Source organism: Drosophila hydei, unplaced genomic scaffold (genome assembly GCF_003285905.1).
Source record: "Drosophila hydei strain 15085-1641.00,03,60 unplaced genomic scaffold, DhydRS2 tig00000060-arrow-pilon, whole genome shotgun sequence".
In the NCBI taxonomy this organism is placed as follows: domain Eukaryota; kingdom Metazoa; phylum Arthropoda; class Insecta; order Diptera; family Drosophilidae; genus Drosophila; species Drosophila hydei.
Window position 1 is genome coordinate 5,511,427 of NW_022045656.1, and position 17,700 is coordinate 5,529,126.

General features: G+C 36.8%; 1 protein-coding gene across 16 annotated transcripts in view; it reads left to right on the forward strand.

Moving 5' to 3' along the window:
• The first annotated feature begins 5,500 nt into the window (after positions 1–5,500).
• Positions 5,501–17,700, forward strand: part of LOC111594467 (heterogeneous nuclear ribonucleoprotein L) — a 132,316-nt gene continuing 120,116 nt past the window's right edge. For 3 of the 16 annotated variants that reach the window (XM_030222734.1, XM_030222737.1, XM_030222736.1), the window contains exons 1-2: positions 6,181–6,375; positions 8,584–9,381. In XM_030222734.1, coding sequence (XP_030078594.1) covers positions 9,214–9,381 — 168 coding nt within the window. In that variant the 5' untranslated portion in view covers positions 6,181–6,375; positions 8,584–9,213. Of the gene's footprint in view, positions 5,570–6,177; positions 6,376–6,563; positions 6,704–8,583; positions 9,382–17,700 lie in introns of those variants that run through there. The other 13 variants (XM_030222738.1, XM_030222739.1, XM_030222741.1 and 10 more) reach the window with 9 other exon arrangements.

The following is a 17,700-nucleotide window of genomic DNA, read 5'->3' on the forward strand; positions in this document are numbered from 1 at the left end:
GGCGAAATTAGCTGATGAAAGTTAATATGAAATTTAGCATAGCAGAAACCAAAGAAGGTCATGCCTCAAGGGTGTGTGTGTGAGTGTGTGTGGACTGTGGTACGCCTAGCCGGACGTTTTCATAAACGTTTCACTTTCCGGCAACGCCACAGATAAACACGCACACTCATGCATGGTATTTCAAGGAGTTTCAGCTGTAAATCTGGGCAAAACAGGATACTAAGCTGACGCTGCAGCGCAACGGAAGCGGATGCTGCGCTGCTTGATGTGTACCAGCGAGGGGGCTTTTGGGTGTAAGGCGTTGATAGCAGCAGCTTATCAGCTACAGCTACAGCAACAGCAACAGCAAAGAGGTGGCCGGGCTCTGTTAGCTTGTTTGAGTAGTAGTCAACGAGAGCAGCCAGCCAGGCAGGCAGGCAAGCTGCCCATCCTTCATCATATTCCGACATTTAAAGGTGCATTAGATTTTGCATAGAAAGTGGCTTAAGGCGTTAGAGAGAAAGTGCAGCACTCAGAAATCGGGTGAAAGTTGGGGATTTGGGTTAGCAAAATAAGCCAAAGCTTTGAACGCCAGCAACCACTTTACTGGAAAGCGTAACCTGAAATAGTTAAGTAACTTAACTTAAGGTGAGGACAATATTGAAGTAGAGGTCTTCGAACTACTTGAACTTCATTTATTTCAGCTTTAAACTGAGGAAATATTGCATAAAAAATATTGATATCGAGTTCTTAGAATTATGGTATTTATATAGAGACTTTATATATAGACTTTGATTTCTTTTGCCTAATTTATATTATTATATTTAGAAAGAGCAACAGAGTTGCAGTTAGCAGAAAGCGTGGCAGACCCTATAAAGCATATATATGAATAATTAGCTGATTTGTCTTTCTATCTGCCGATCCGTTCTTATGTATGCAGTTATCTCGTTAACTACAAAAGCTAGAGATTTGAAAAGTTAAATAAATAAATAAATAAATAAATAAATAAATAAATAAATAAATAAGTAAATAAATAAATAAATAAATAAATACTACAAATTAATTTTCCTTTATACCATGCGTAGTACGAGATTTTAATTTTTTCCAAAGCAACAAAAAGCTGCTTGCTATGAATAAGAAATTCTTCAAGTCTGCTCAATACTTTTTCGCCCCAAAGGCCTATTGCTATCCCTTTCTCACTCCCTTTTCGCTTCACTGAGTTGTCAGCCCTATAGTTGTATAAAGCTAAATGCTATATAACTTCAAATCTACAATCTAATTCAGAATTAGTCTTACTAAAAAAATATATCTCCCTCTCGCTCCCTCTTGCTCTCTCTCTCTATCTCTGTCATTCTCTTACCACCCTGTCTCAACTTCTGACAACTATCTAACACGACGTCTTATAACTTTATGCTTCGAACATGACACAAAGCTGCGTGTTATGCAACTGCTCAATAAATATGTGAACGCTCAAAAGTATGTTTGGCTTGGCTAAGAAAACTGCAGATATTGTTCCATTTGTTTGGTGCAACAATGCAGCAAGCAGAAGAAGAGCTAAAATATTTTGAAGAAGAAGAGCAGAAGAGGACATTGCAGCGGCAACAAGTGTGAATGCGATGCCAACAACAGCGGCAACAACAGCAACATATTTTCATCGATAAGTGCGTTCGACCGTTACGCACACACACACACATACACACACACGCGCACAACTAAATCCATATTTTATGATGCAAACATTGGCAAAGAGTTTTGCTTGAATTGCCAAAGGGGAGACTTAAGCCAGGTCAATGCGAGCAGCAACTAACCTGAAAATACCCTGTAATTTGTAGTTAGCACTGGAAATGATGTATTTACAATTTAATGTAATTGATTTATTTTTAGTATATTCGTTGTATCTAAAGCAAACAAACGATTAGACAGCCTGAGCTTTTTTAAACATATTTTTTGGGTTTTGCGTTAAGCGCGAGAAAAGCGATGAACAGGCAAGAAATATTCATTTCGAAATGCGAATGCCCAAATTCCAGAGTATTGTTATTTAAAGGCTTCTCACTAAACGGCTTAACGCAATTTCCAATCGATTCGAAGAGGCCTTCAATTAAAAAAGTTCGAATTTAGCATTTGTATCTAAAATGTAGCATGAAGTAAAAGGAAAAGTTTTTCGCATCTAATGCAAACTTAAATATTATATTATTAATATTATTATTTTTACTTTAAAACAATATTTTAGACATTTTATTTTCTTATTCCGAAAATTTACTCTCGTTCAGCTTAAAATTTGATCATTTCGGATTTGCCACAATCTAGCCATTTGAGTAGGTGTATTTGAGTTCGAGTGGGTCTACAGTGATCCATATATAAGACTAGGAGAGTGTTGTGTATGTGTTAAATGTATCTCACTTATAATTTCTCTGCTCCATTGCTTTTCTCCCAGTAGGGCGACTGAGTGAATAGAATTTACTACTGCGTTCACTAAAATAGTAGTGCGACTGAGCGCCAAATGCTGCACAACACAATTTAGTGATAAGCCCAATATTTTTACTTTTACTCTTTCTTTTTTTTTACTTTTTGGAATGAATTTTAAGATCAACATATTTTATATTGCTTAAGATATTTTAGGTGTGTTTTAGAGGTATAAAGTTATGTTCATAAAATAGTAGTGCGACCCTATACAAAACATACCATTTTATAATAAAATATTAAAACGATTTTTCATAAAATCATATATATATATATTTTTTATTTTGATTTGTAATAATTATTTTTTTTTATTTATTTTTATACATTTATTAACAAAAATAAAACAATTCTTTTTACTTATTTAAAGTTAAAAAAAAATTAAAAATAATTTATTATCTTAAAAAAATATATTTTTGCTAATAATATTTTCATAAATTATTAAAAAATATTTAAAATTATGTTTTATAAACAATATAATATTATATTTAAAAGAGGTCTTTAAGCTAGGCAGAGAGACTTTCAAATAAATAAATATAATACATAATTTATAGTTAAACAAAAAACTTTAAAGATTTAAGTAAACAAAAATGGAATTGAAATTTTATTTATTTAAGTGCTGATATGCCCGACTGCGCTCAGCTGCAGTGCAGGGTATATGCCAGCAGCTAGATGCCGCCCACGCTTGTTACCAATGCATGGCCACGCCCATACGCCCATACGCCCACACACACGCACGCATAGACTAAATAGTTTATGTTGTTTACCAGGCAGCTTGCAGCAGTTGTTGTTGCTGCAGTTGTTGCTGTTGCTGCTGTCGTCCTGCACTTTGGCATTAAGCAAAGCGCCTGAGCCTTGGAAAGGATGCCAATGCCAATGCGGCGGGAAGTGAAGCGGCAAAACACGTAGCGAACGCCATCGAGCGGCGGCATTCATGTGCACTGTATGCGACTTAACTGGCAGTGGACTGGGGAGCGTGGCATGTCCTGCTATTTGACTGTGTCCTGGTTACCATTGTTGTCCAGCTGGCTTCTCCAAGCGCCCGCATCTGAAATCTAATAAAAAAAAAATAATAGAAGAATAGGAAAAAGCACGCAGCATCTCTTGCCTTTGCTATTCTTCCTCGCCTTCTTCGACTGTTTTGAGTGCAGCACAGTTGATAAGAGACGTGTTAATGCAGTGCTTAAATAGGAAAAGATTCTGATTCACAATATTTTTCTTTTCATTCCCATTAAAAAAGGAAAAAAAATAAAAATTCTGCTAAAATAAAAATGGAATATCAAATACTTGTTTTACTCTTTCCTATTTTTATTTCTTAATTTAATTTCTTTAGTTTTTAATTTTAAGTATCTTATATTTTTAAACAATTCAAAATAACGTTTAGTGCAATTAACATATATCCATGAGCTGTTAATGTTAAAGCCCACGACTGTTCAAATAGCCCTACTGTTGCTTAACAGCGTACTTTTAACGCATATGCGGCGTCTGCATGAAAATGCAGCGAGTTGCAGAGAGCTACCGAAACGCAGATGTTGTTGTTGCGCGTGGGTGAACGAGAGCGCAATTCAAAGAGAATAGCAAACGCTTAAGAGTAAAGCGAAGTACTTCCACTCTTTACTTTAGTTAACTGACAATTAGTGAATTTATCGATAAAATTGCAAGCTGTTAAGATATATATTTGTTCAATATGAATTTTAAAAGAGGACACTAATGATCCATTATTTAGAGCAAATTCCATATTTAATAAAAATATAACACATATAACAATTATTGCGAATTATTTGGTAAAATTGAAAATGACTTAAACAGTAAATAAACACAATCAAAAGCAAATAAAATAATATTGTATCAATGTATAAAAAAATATATAGTTATATGCGCATATGATTGGTTATTGTATAACACGCCATATTTTCATCAGCGTTTGCCCACTGTGCGATTTTTGCCAGTCACAAACAACAAAAACAACGCTCTGAGCAAAACACACACACACACGCACAATATATACATGCGTATGTTTATATACATAGAAAACGACGCTCTGGCGCTCATTACAACGCTGAGTGGGAGAGTGGGAGCGAGAGCAAACATATTTCACTTGCGCGCTCTGGTTACGCTCTCAGCAAGCAGACCAGGCAATCAGGCAGCAGCACTTGCGCTGCGTGCGTGTTTGTGTGCTTGTTCCGTTCGTTTTGTGGCTGTGGCAGTGGTGCGAGGTGCGCACGCATGTAAAAGAGAGCGTGCGTTTACACGAGCGAATGTTCATATGCCGGACTGCTCGCACACAATGTGGTAAATGTGGTTTTTTACCGCTGAGCGCGCCGCTCATTTTCTCAGTACGAATTGAGACACTGTGGCGCACGGTTGAAAACCTTTTCAGTAGCAAGCAGCAGAAAAGCGCACACGAGAAATCCAAATCCAAATCCAACAACGAGAGACGGCAGTTTGTGTGTGTACTATTATAATTGTATTGTGTATAAGTGTATATACACTTACGTGCATGTGTGTGCATCTTGCATATAGCCATCAATTTAAATTAAATACTTTTTTTGGGCTTAATTAAATACTTCCGCGCGTCGTCGTTCTCGTCGCCGCGCCAGTTTTTCCATTGCGTGCGGCTGTATTCGCTCTCTCGCCTCGCCGCATTGACGTCGACGTCACATAAACACACACTCACACACACAAACAGACTAGACACTCTCTCACACACACATACACAAACACAGACGTAAACACGTTCACATAACTCTCTCGAACTCGATTGTTGCTGCTCTCGTTCTCGCAACACTCTCGCTGCTTTTTTGGGTGCCAACTATCTCTGTCGGTTGTGTCACTGCCTCTACTCTGTTATTTCTGTCTCTGTCTGGCCAACTCTGTCGCATTCGTTTTGTTTGTGTTGTATTAAAAAGGGCCGCCGAGAAGTAAGCAGCTAGCAGCTAGCAGCGCGGACACGCGATAGTCGTAACAAAACAACAGCAAATAATCGTTTGCATTCGAATTTAGACAACAAAAAAACAACAAACAATATTTGTATCAATTATAATTAAAGTGCAGCAGCAACAATATAATTTGCAGTGTACAGTATATATAAAAAAAAATAGAAAACATCGACAACAACCAGCCAAAACAGAAGGTAAGCAGAAAAGCCGACGCCTAACGGGTGAAAGTGTTATTTTACCGTTTCATTGTGCCTGCACTTGCATTGAATTGCATACATATGCAATTATGCATATACGGTGACGTGTCTGTGTGTATTCGTGCGTGTTTTGTGCCTTTTTAGTGCATTGCAAATATCTTTGCTAATAAGTTTGTAAAGTTTTCTTAGCGCGTCGTTTGCTTTGCTATTTTGCTTCGCAGCAACAACAAAACCGAACCGGTAGGAGATTGCTTTGCCACCCACGAAATAGCCAAACAAAAAGGGCAGCATAAAAAAATGCACAAGGTACTTTTGCTCTTGGCAGTCCGCCTCTCCCAAAAATACGTTCTCCCGCTTGCGGTGAGTTTCTCTCTTATGCTATAGTCTCTCCTATTGCAACCCCTATCAAAGCGCGTGCAGCTGCCGCTGCTGCTGCGACTACTGCTGTTAGCGGCTACCTGTGTGACGTGCGTACGCTTGCTCTCTTTCGCTGCCACCGTCGCTGCCAACGCTTCGTGCTTGCTGCACACGACTAAAAGAGCCGACGTTGACGCTTGCGAACGCCGCTCTCACAGGTTTTCATTTCTTATTTGACCGTCATTCGCCAGCGCGGCGCCGAAGTGTACAACAGCAGAAGTCTTCAATATAACGGATGAAAATTACTTACACACCACAAAAACAAAAATAAATACAAATAAAAAAAGAAATAAATAAAATTAAATAAAAGCAGTTACATTTTCCATACATTCATGCATATGTATGTGTTAGAGAGCGAATTCAATTGTCAATTGTCAAAGTTAACTGTAAGTAGGCGCCGTCTAAATGTCAATGCAAGCACTCAAAGCCCATTGACAGTTTAAATTTTACAGAGTGCCGTTTTCCTTTCGCAACAATTAACAAAAAAAATAATTACAAAAATATTACAAAATAATTACAAATAAAATATAAAAAAACAAAACACTATGTGCTTATAATATAAATTTTAATAATTTTCAATTATGTACTAATAAAAAAACAAAAGCTTGCAAATTCTAGCTATATTCATAGAGTGGAAAATAATAACAAAAATTGACAAATTCAACAGTTTCAAACAAAATTAACTGTTGTTGTTCGCCGCCATTTTTGAGAGTGGTAAATCGCAAAAGAAAATTTGTGAAAAGCTTAATGAAATACAACAATAAAAGGCCTTGTGTATATATGTGTGTGTGACTCTGTGTGTGTGTCTGTGTCTGCGTGTCTTTAAAAAGTTCGTTCGCTTTTCCAGCGCGCGGCTTTTTTGTTTCATTAATGAAAAATCAACCCCCGGCATTTTTGGCCAAGCGAGCGCCCCCACAAACAAAGCAGAAATCAACAGTGGCCGCCGCTGTTCTTCTTCTTCCTCTGTTTCTTCATTCTCTAGCAATTCTATTTTCCCATTTTCCCTTAAGGGTTGCAGCAAACACAAAAAAAGAAAAGAAATAGAAAGAAAGCAACAAAAAAATAGCAACAACTTTTCAAGTTTACTTTTCTACGCGGTTTTCCGCTGTTCAAAGTTTATACGCTGGCCGTGTTTCATTTTCATTTCGTTTCACATACACTGCTGTTTCGCTGTTGCTTCTGTCACACACTTGTCACACTGTTCGTCTGTGTGCTTTGTTACGGTTATCCGTTAACCGTTATCCTTCGCATTCATTTTGACATTTTTCGGCCATATTTCCTTCATTTTTGTTCTTTCTAAACGTTGCCGTTTTGCCGGCGCTTTTTGGCCGTGACTGCTGTTGCTGCTGCTGCTGCTGCTGTGGCTGCTGTTTCTTATTCTACTCGTCTCCACGAGGGTTGTTTCTGTAATTCGCGACTCTGTGTGCGTGTATTTGTGTCTGTGTATTGTGTTTTTGTCTGATGGTGCGACTGATTTACGCGCTCGAGTCTCCAATTAGAACGAATTCCCCATTGTTGCAGTATATCACAAAAATATTATATATATATATATATATATTTTATATAAAATTATATATATGTTATATGATAAATTGCAATACATTTGATTGTTATGAAAAACTTCCTGTTGCTTTTATAATATTATTAAAAACAAGCTTTAAATATTGTGCTCTGCTTGCCTTGATGTCCGATAGTCGAGACATCATTTTTTGTATATTAAATTAATAACATTTATTTCCTTTGCTTCATCAGATATTTGTATAAGGTATATGATTTTTAATTGATCTACAAATTGCTTCTGTATTTTCTTTGTTATATTTACCATATGTTTATAACTAAATACACATGATATATGTGCGTTACACAATATTTACCAAATTATCTCCATCTGGCATATATTTATTTTTGTTTATTGTTTTGCTGATAAGTAGAAATTTGCCTATTGAATAGGCCAATCGATATGATTGATATGATTGCTGATAATTCAGTGTCTAATTGAGCATAGTTCGGAGATAAAATAAATGACTGTTAGATAAGCACACACACTATATCCATACATATATATATATATATATATATATATATATATCATAAATTAGCTAAATTATATATAGCTATTCTGTGGCTTTTTTTTTATATAAGCAATAGAATTTGCATGGCTTTAAGTGTTGCAAAATATTTTTTTATAATTTACTTTGATTTTGCTTTGCATTAAAAATATTTCAAATTTATATTATATTATTATTTATTATATAATATGTATAATATACATGTAATTTTTTCGTTAAAATATCTTATATCAAGCAATATAATATAAGAAGTTATAAATTTAAGAAAATATATATATTTTATGGGTGGATTCTTAACTTTGCCAATATCCACTGTATCGTTAATTTGTGTGACCAACAAAATAAAAAACAACAATGTTTACGTAAAAATTAATTTTCAATTATATTAGAAAGTTTTCCCCACACTTACCACAATTTGCATTGGAAGTTTTCACTCAATTGCTGTTTTGATATTTTCTTTGAATTCACCTGTTTTATTAACCTCCTTTTCTCTCTCTCTTTCTCTGGTTTCCTTCCTCTTTGCAGCTGATTCTACAAACGCAACAAAAAGCAAGCGATTAAAAATAAATCTTGTACAACACGCAAATTGAAAGTGCAATAAGAAGCAGGAGAAAACGTCAAACGCGGTTGAAAGTTCAAGTTGACGCAAGAAGTGTTTGAAAAAGGAAATAGCTAAAAATAAAATCAACATTTCAATAGATATATAGATATCAATATAGATATACATATATTCACAACTCTTCGGTATTGGAGGAGCTTGCAAAACCGCGCGCGTTTAATCAACATTTTTAGCAATCAATTTTTGTCGCCCCCTCTCCCCAAAAAAGTTTTGAGGAGTCTCGTGTGTTACGTTCTTCGTTTTCAAGTGAGTGTCACCCATCAAAGCCCACAAACACCTAACACACCATCACACACAGCCACAAGAACCACAACAACAACCGAGCACACACACATACATACAACACAGATACAGATATACACACAGACAGACGCACAACAACGTTAGTGTGCAACGCATCACATATTGCTTGTCCACTAAACTAAATTGTGAATTGTGAATTAGGCTGCGGCCAGAAAGTAAACGTCAAGATTCTATCGAAAAAAACACTGCTCAGCACGACGGAGGCTTCGCTCAACTATAACACGGCGACCACAATGCCCTATAACGGTGCTAGCAACGGCAGCGGTGGAGTTGGCGGTGCCGTAGCAGGCAGCAGCGTAAGCGGTGGCGGGGCCACCATCGTCGTCAGCGAGGGACCCCAGAACAAAAAGATACGCACAGGCGTTCAGGCCGGAGAAAACGACGTCACCATGCATTCACGGGTAAGTGCAATCGATAACTATCGATATTTAATAGAAATAAGTGAAAAAGTAGTAGAAGAAATAAGTAGAACACAGGCTTAGAGATAAATATTGATATAATTTATAGAACAGAGGGGAAGACATGTAAAGTTTAAAAACAACTAAGTCGTATTGATGCTGTTTTCAAGTGTTATAGATATATCTCGATACTTCACTTGCCGATAAATGTTATCGTCAGCTAAAATAAAAATTATTAGACTGCCTGAACTGTTATTAATTGTTATGAAATTTGCATTAAGATGTTTCACTTGTTTTCATACAAATTAATCAGAACTTAATCAGAACAACATATTATCGATACATTGTATCGATAAAATATCCATACCAGGCTTTCTTAAGAAGCCAACTTGTATTTATTTCATTAGTTCGTTATTGAGTTGCTTTCGAATGCTATCAGCGGGAATATTTCTCACAAAATTGAACCACCCCACAAAGTATCTAATAATAATTACCTGCGAAACGGTTCGATACACTCGTGCATTGGCTCCACTTTAGCCACCCTTATCAGCCAACGCTTGCAACGCACAGGCTTACGTACACGCATACATTCATCTATTGGCTTAGTTGTTTCATTCAATCAGTTTTTTTGGGGTAAGGCTCACCCCAAGCTTTGCTAACAGCCCGCACCCTTCGGCTGATATGTCAAAGGGGATGGCGGCCAGCACCAGGAGCAGAACCAAAATTTTATTCCTGATAAAGTTTTCGACCATAACTGTAGTTGCTTTGCTTGTTGTTGTTATTTTGGGGGTTGAAGTGCAGTTGGCAGAGAGGCTCGCACTTGAGGCTATCAACCAGCAGCAGCAGCAGCAGCGAGCACTTTCTGTACTTTCTGTTCTGTTCTTTGATTTTCAACTGTCATATGAATTACATTTGATGCAGCGCGAGAGTAGAAAGGGGTGTACATACAATATTTGATTTACATTCAAGTTTTCTAACGGTTACCAAGGACGGCAGCAAATGTTATTCAATGTGATTACGATGCCATTTATATTTTCCCAGAGTTTTCTCTAGTTCAAAGAAAAATATATGTAGAGACTTAACTTGAAGTTGGAAATGAACTCGAGCTGGAAATAGGTTAAACCAATATGATTCGACATTTTAAAGTATAAATAAGTTTGTTTTAAATTAAAAAAAATTATTAAAAAAAAAATTAGATAATTCAATATATATGATATATCTATGATATAAATATCTATATACAGCATATTATTCTTGATATAATTTGATTAAGGATGAATGATAAATTATATACTGAAAAATTTAAAAATACTAATATAATTTCTTATTGAAAAGAATTTTTAGAGTCTGGCAAAAATATTCCCAATTTATTTTTATTACCTTGCACTTTGCTGCAAGTCTGAACTATTGATTTTGAATTAATTAAATTCTAAATTTCAAAAGTATTTTTATTTGTTTTGGTAAATAAATGATTTCATAATTTGATATTAAATCACAGAATATAAATTTAAATTTATATGAATTTAAATTTATATTAAATAATGCAAGTTTTTATTTGGTTTTCAAATATACCATATTTAAAGAAAGATATGAAATTTTTTTTTAATGTGAAATTTTCAAAATATAAAATATTATTTCTACAGTATATTTTTAAAATATATTCCAAATATTTTCCCAAATGATATATAAATTAAATATCATATTACTCAAGAATTTTCTTTATACAAACTTTGCATTTTGATCAGTATAATAAGTATATATATATATAATATATAATGAATATTCTTAATTTTCTAGATTGCTTTAACTTACTATAATATTCATATCATTTCGCTTATGAAAGCAGCTGTCTGTCAGACAGCGTTCTATAAACTTTAGACACCAAAGCAGTTGCCTTTCAAATAAATATTTGATCCCTACTCGCATTTCAACTTTCTGTTTTCTATGAGGACTCTGTTTTTTTAATGCTGATCCCTCATTTTCTAGCACCTCTTTCGGGTCTGTTCAAAAAAGAAAACCGTTTAACCCGTCAGCGAAGTGCAGTTAAGCGTGTTGAACTTTTACATAAGATTTTGTTTTAGCGCATCCGTCGCAGGCCAAGTGCACTTAATCACATGGAAGTGTTGGCCAGGATGCAGGACGAGGCATATATATATACAGACAAGGAAGGAGACAGTGTGGGTGGAGTGACAGAGAGGCAGGAGGAGAGACAGAGAGAGTGAGTGAGTGACAGTCAGTCAGTCAGGTGTCCATGCTGGCACGTTTTGGGCGACAGATGCGCTGCTTTTAGCAAGGCACGTACGCAGCTCGCGGCGCCCGTTGTCAGAGAACATAAGCGAAAAAGGAAAAGCTTAAACGATGCCAAGTGGCAAGCGGTCGGGCTTGGCCTCACAACTACAGCGAAAGGGCCAAAGAGCAACATGGCCAAAACTCTTCAAATGTTCAGAAGATGCTGCTTCATGTGCTAATTGCACTGTCAGCTTGAGTGTGTGCAATAGAGAGGGCGAGAGAGACAGAGAGAGACTGTGAGAGAATGAGAGCAGACGGAAGCAACAGCTCAAATGCCAAATGAGACAAATACACTCACACACACAAACAACCACCTACGCACTCAGCCATAGCAAAATTTGTTGCATACTTTGCCACAACAAAAATTTCGCCGCATTGAAAATATCGCTAAAATATTTTCGCATCAAATTTCAGGCCATTGAACAGTTTCACATTTGGCTTACACTTTGTTCTATCGGTTCGGTTCGGTTCTACTAAACTTATAAACATATATATCTGTATGTGGGCGAAAAGGTAGACACACAAAAACAAACAACAACATTTTTATCGGCATGCCGTAGATAAAGCGCCGGCAACAACAGCAGACAACAAAAACACACAAAATTTTTAGCTCGAACAGACGCCGCTGGCACTGGCCAAAATCGATTTTTCCAACCCTCAACATGTGGCACAGCCGGCCCTTGCCTTTTGGTTCTCTATCTGTCTATCTGCCTATCTGCCTGTCTGACTGAAAGCAGCAGAAGACGACGCAAATAGCAAAACAAATGCGACGACAGTCGACTTCTTACAGCATTGGAAGTTTGTCAAACTTTTGGCGAAGACAGCGAAAGGTCAGAGAGAGTTAGTCTCAAGAAAATGATATAAAGTTGAATTTTGTGTGCGATATATAATGTAGATAAATCTAATAATAACTTATGCTAACTATCGATACATTTATCGCAAAACAATCAGACATATTGTGTAGAATGTCAATCAGGGAACGCCTAGACACATTCATTTAAAAAGATTGTCCGTCGGAGACTTTCCGAAAGACTACTAAATTGTACTTTAGCGCCTTTTACAATATTGAAAAGCGAAGAGTCAAGCGCATTTTGCAACACTGTCTCATAACAGTGAATGTCTCAAAAAATGGTTCTGAAGTATTTGCATTTGTAGAGTTTGTTTAAAGGAAATATTTTTGAATAAAACTATCGATGTGAGGCTTGAATGAGCTTCACAACACTTAAATTAGTAATTCGCAACACTGTTCGGAAAAAGTGAGTGTCAACAAAAAAAGTAACTACTTTTGGTATAATGTCTAGTCGTACGCATATGGAGCCTGTCTAAAACAGTTCGGGCGCCTTTAAATTTCCCTTTGCAAATCTGTGTCGGAAAAGTGAATGTGTGAACAAGAAACCTATTTATCGGAAATTAATTTAACGTGCTTCAACGAAAGAAACTATTAAATTCTATTTTACTGCATTTCGCAACACTTAAAATACCACTCGAAAATACTTTCTGAGAAAAAGTGCTATAAAATCGAAGCGACTTGACGCTTCGCAGCACTGAGGCAGGCAGATATATAAAATAGCATGTATTACAACACTACATCAATTGTGATTGCAAACGTAATTTGTGAAAGTTCTCAGGGTCATCGCAGCACTAAAATGGTATGTTTTACAACACATATATTAATACGTCGTAGTTTAATTTGTGAAAGTCATCCAAAGTTTGCGAATCTATAAAGCGTATAGATTTTTGATATTCCATATTAATATATATCTATATATATATATTTCGATATTTGATTTATTTGCTTGCTTGCTAACATTTGAGACTTCGCCTGACTGCTGCTGTCAAAGCTAACAATTTTCGACCGCAGCTTGCAGTGCGCTGGGTTGGCCTGCCTGCATCGTCTGGCACCACCAGCTCCTTCTGCCCAATTGCCACGCCTCCACGCCGAAAAAGCGACGCCGTTGCGTCTGGCTGCGTGACGCAGCGCAGTAACATCAACAGCCATAGCACATAAATTTTGCATGCAGCCAGCCAATGTACACAGAGCTGCCGCTACTGCTGCTGCTGTTGCTACTGCACCACGCAACCACACCGCACCGCATCGTCTCCAATCCTCTGCCAGACAGTTAAAAATAGATTGCATACTCGTCTGACCGATGCAGCATTAGCAGCAACTGGAATCGTCACTCTGCCTCTGCTTAGTCAGCGAAACCAGCCCCAGCCTTCGCCTGCCCTCTGCAGCACCTCCTTTTTGGCATCCTTTTCAACCCACTCTCCCGATACGGCTGCCTGCCTGCCTGCCTGCCTCGCTCTCCTAATGAAGTAATCATGTGCGAGTGCGTTTTTTCGGTGGTGCGTTTCGAGGCCATTTGCCAGCGGCCGTAATGCCACCCCCCATTTGCGCAGCTTTCACAATTTTCATCAAACACTTGCTTACCTGGCGTGGCCTGGGCCGATGCACCACCCACCCAGCCAGCCAACCAACCAACCAGCCAAACGACCACCCAAACCACCCGTCGCATCCGCCGCAAGGTCTTTTGTAAATTATGTGCGTCCAAGGCCTCGAAACAGTAGGCAGCAGAAGTACATCCGTCATTGGCGCATTCTTTTGGCATGTCGCCTGCATCGCAGTTCTTTCACCTCTTCCGTATTCTTCTCAACCTCCTAGCTGTCCTCCTACTATTCTTTGTTCCGCGCTCTCCTCCTTCTCCTCCGCTGCTTTTGGCCTTTTTTTGCTTTTAATTAAATGCATCGTCCGGGCGACGTCCGGAACTCTGCTGCATTTTTGACCATCATTCGATATAGGGGTGGCACTTATAGCACTCGTATCCTGATGCGAGGGCTGTCAGTTAAGTTTGCATTAAAATTAATAATTAATTAATTAATAGTAACTTTTCAGAGGCTTACTAAAGACTTTTCGAAATGTTGATTGATATTTGTAATATAAACTGTAAGACTCTTGTGAAATATTGAGTATTTAATTTGACATACAACAAAAGAAAAAACATAAAACATGAATTTTAAATTAAAAAAAATAAAATTAATGAAAAGCACTGTAAGCAAAAAAAGTAAAACATGTAAACAAAAAATTAATAATTAGATAAAAAATATTTTTAAGAAATTACAAATTTAAAAATTTAATTTATAATATATAAATAAATTAATAAATTAAATATTTTTTAATATAAACTCAAAGCTGATAAGAATATAACAACTTTATAGTCCGTGTTAACATTTCAAACTTTTTTTGTATTAACAAAATCTTTTAAATAAGAACTAATAATAAAAAGGAAATTGGACTTTTTAAGAAATATTAATATTTAAAATTTTATTAATTGAATTTAGAAAAAAATCATTGAAATATACCTCGTTTTCTTGAGCTCTGTGAAAAGTTGTATTTAACATTTTAATATTCAGTTTGGTTCGGTTTCGCTTGCTATGAAAAATAATTGATTTTTATTGTCCTTTTATGTTGAAAGTTTTAATTGCTAAAAGTTGCCCGATTCGATGCGGCTGCATGAGGAAAAGGGTTGATTTGTCAGAATGTGTTCACTTACATATGTAAATTACGCCCTTAACTTGTTTTTCCGTTTGTTTGCCTTCATTTTTTTTTGGTATTGGTAATTGAACTAATTGAAATTTGCAGCAGCTGATGATAATGATGATGGCGGAGATTATGAGTACTGAAGGCGTTCGTGTGTGCCAGCTTAGTTATGAATGAATTGGTAAAATACCTTTGTCGACGACTCGGTCGGTTTTATGGCCAGAAAGCAAGGGCAAGCAGCAGCTGCAGTCTTAGCCGAAAATTCTCTGTCATACACATAAGCCAAGTTAAGACCACAGAGCTCAGACGAAGTCTCAAAGCTCGCAAAATGTGAGCGAGAGAAAAAAGGGGGCAGGGGCACGGGCAGGTAATGAAAGTGTTGGCCAGCTGAGCGCCATCAAATTGCATGCATTTTGTCATTGTAATAAAACCAAGTCTGACCAAAAATGAAGACAAAACCTCAATTGGAAACTGCCAATTGTCGAAATAACTAACTGATTGCCCCTCTCTCGCTATCTTTGATTTGTATCGATGTACGATTGCATTTTCTTTGACCACTTTTTGTTTTCTATTATTTTTGTTTGCTTTGGTCACACTTAAAGAGGCAACCGAGAGTAGCAAATGAAATTTCATGCCTGACTGGCATACAAAATTAACAGCTGCTGCTGCGGCTGCTACTGCGATATATAGCTTGCTAGCTTTCCCATATTGATCGAGTACAATTTTTTATATACTACTCGACATCGTCGTCGTAGTTGCTGCCGTCTATCAAATTGATTTTCATTCATATTTCGGTCAGCTGTGCATTAGAAATTCATATTGTAATCTGACCCACAAAATAAAACGCTTCAAGTTCTGTGGAATGCGATTTGAAAAGTTTTAACGAAGTTTTTCAAAGTGGATTTTTTTTAGAAGTAGAAAGAAGAGGGAATTAGAATTCATTTTAATGAGAGTTCAAATGACCTAGACAATTTTTTATAAAGTAGATTTGAGATTGAAGCTTTTTTCTTTATATATTTACATGATATCATATTATTTCTCTATTATAATATATCACTGAGAATTCCAAGACTTTTGTTATATTCTTTTGCATCTTTTCGTGCTTCAAAGAACTTTTCCTTTTGAATCTTTGAACATTCATATGCCCTTATATAATATTTACTGTAGGCGCTTTTTCTTTAGGCCTTCATTTAAATACGCTCAGTTTTGGGTTGCTTGGAATGATTTTCGCTCATTAAAAATGCTTAAACCCTTTTGTGGACCTAATGAACTGTTAGTTGGAATTATCAATTGTCGCACCTTTTTTATTAAATTAAAAGGAAAATCTTGCCTTTTTGTCAAGAAAAACAAAAGAATTTTTAAATAAAAAGCAGCGACCCAAGGGTTTTCCCTTTTCATTTCTCTCTTCGTTGTTGCTATTGTTGTTGTTGTTGACGTTTTAAACTCCAATTACAACAAATTATGAGTCGTGCTTCAAGTGCTAAGCGACGCACAAGTGCCAAAGGGGCAGCCTCAAAAAGAGAGAGAAAGAGTCCATCTCTCATGCTGCTCCATCTCTCTGTCTCTGCGTCTGTTGCTTGTACTTTTGCTCAAGCATCTCGCGTTTGCAGTGTGTGCTGGCGACAAGTTTCAGCAAAAAGTTCAATTTATGTCGCGCTGTTATGCACTGCCGTCCTCTTCCTCTTGCCTCTTTCTCTATCTAAGTCCAACCCTTGCCTCAAGCCCCGTTCGCGCTCGCAGTGCGCTTTCTTTATGTTGTATTCTTTTTTTTACTCACTTTTCCCTTTTTTTTATTTTCTTGTCATTTACTTACAAGGCGAACACACACATCTACAGCCCCAACATGTATCTAGATACATTTGTGTATATATAGTAAGTCGTGTATTTGCCCGGATGTCATGCTGGGTCTCTCTCTCGAAGGTCGGAAGTGTAGTTTCTTTCTTTTTTTTTTTAAGTACACGTTTATATAATTTGATATATGGTGCATTGTCGTTTGCCATCTCGTGTGGCCACATTTATATATATATTGTTTTTGGTGTATCTGTAGCTACAGCTGCACATGTATCTGTATCTATATCTGTAGCTGTGGCTGTATCTGTATCTGCATCTGCATCTGCATTTGTCGCCTGCATATGCGAATGGGAAAGCTCGTTTAAGATGCTGGCGAATTGCTTGTGAAATGGAACAGTTGAACGAGGTCATCTACTTGCATTAATGAAGTAATATTTTCAGTAGAATAATGCGCTAACTGAGAGGTTGGCCAAGCCAAGGAGAGAGAGGGAGAGAGAGCGCGTTTTGTTACAAGTGCAGTTAACAAGAAATGTTGAACTGCGCTTGAAGCTCAGCTTCAGAGTCAAACGTTGCTTGCATGAGCGACAGCTTGAAGTCAAGTTCAAATTGAATGCACGCGCATCCCTTTCCATTTATGAGTGCTGCAGCTATTGACTCGTGTCTGGGTCGAAATTGAATAATGTATTCAGTAGCAAAATCTTAAT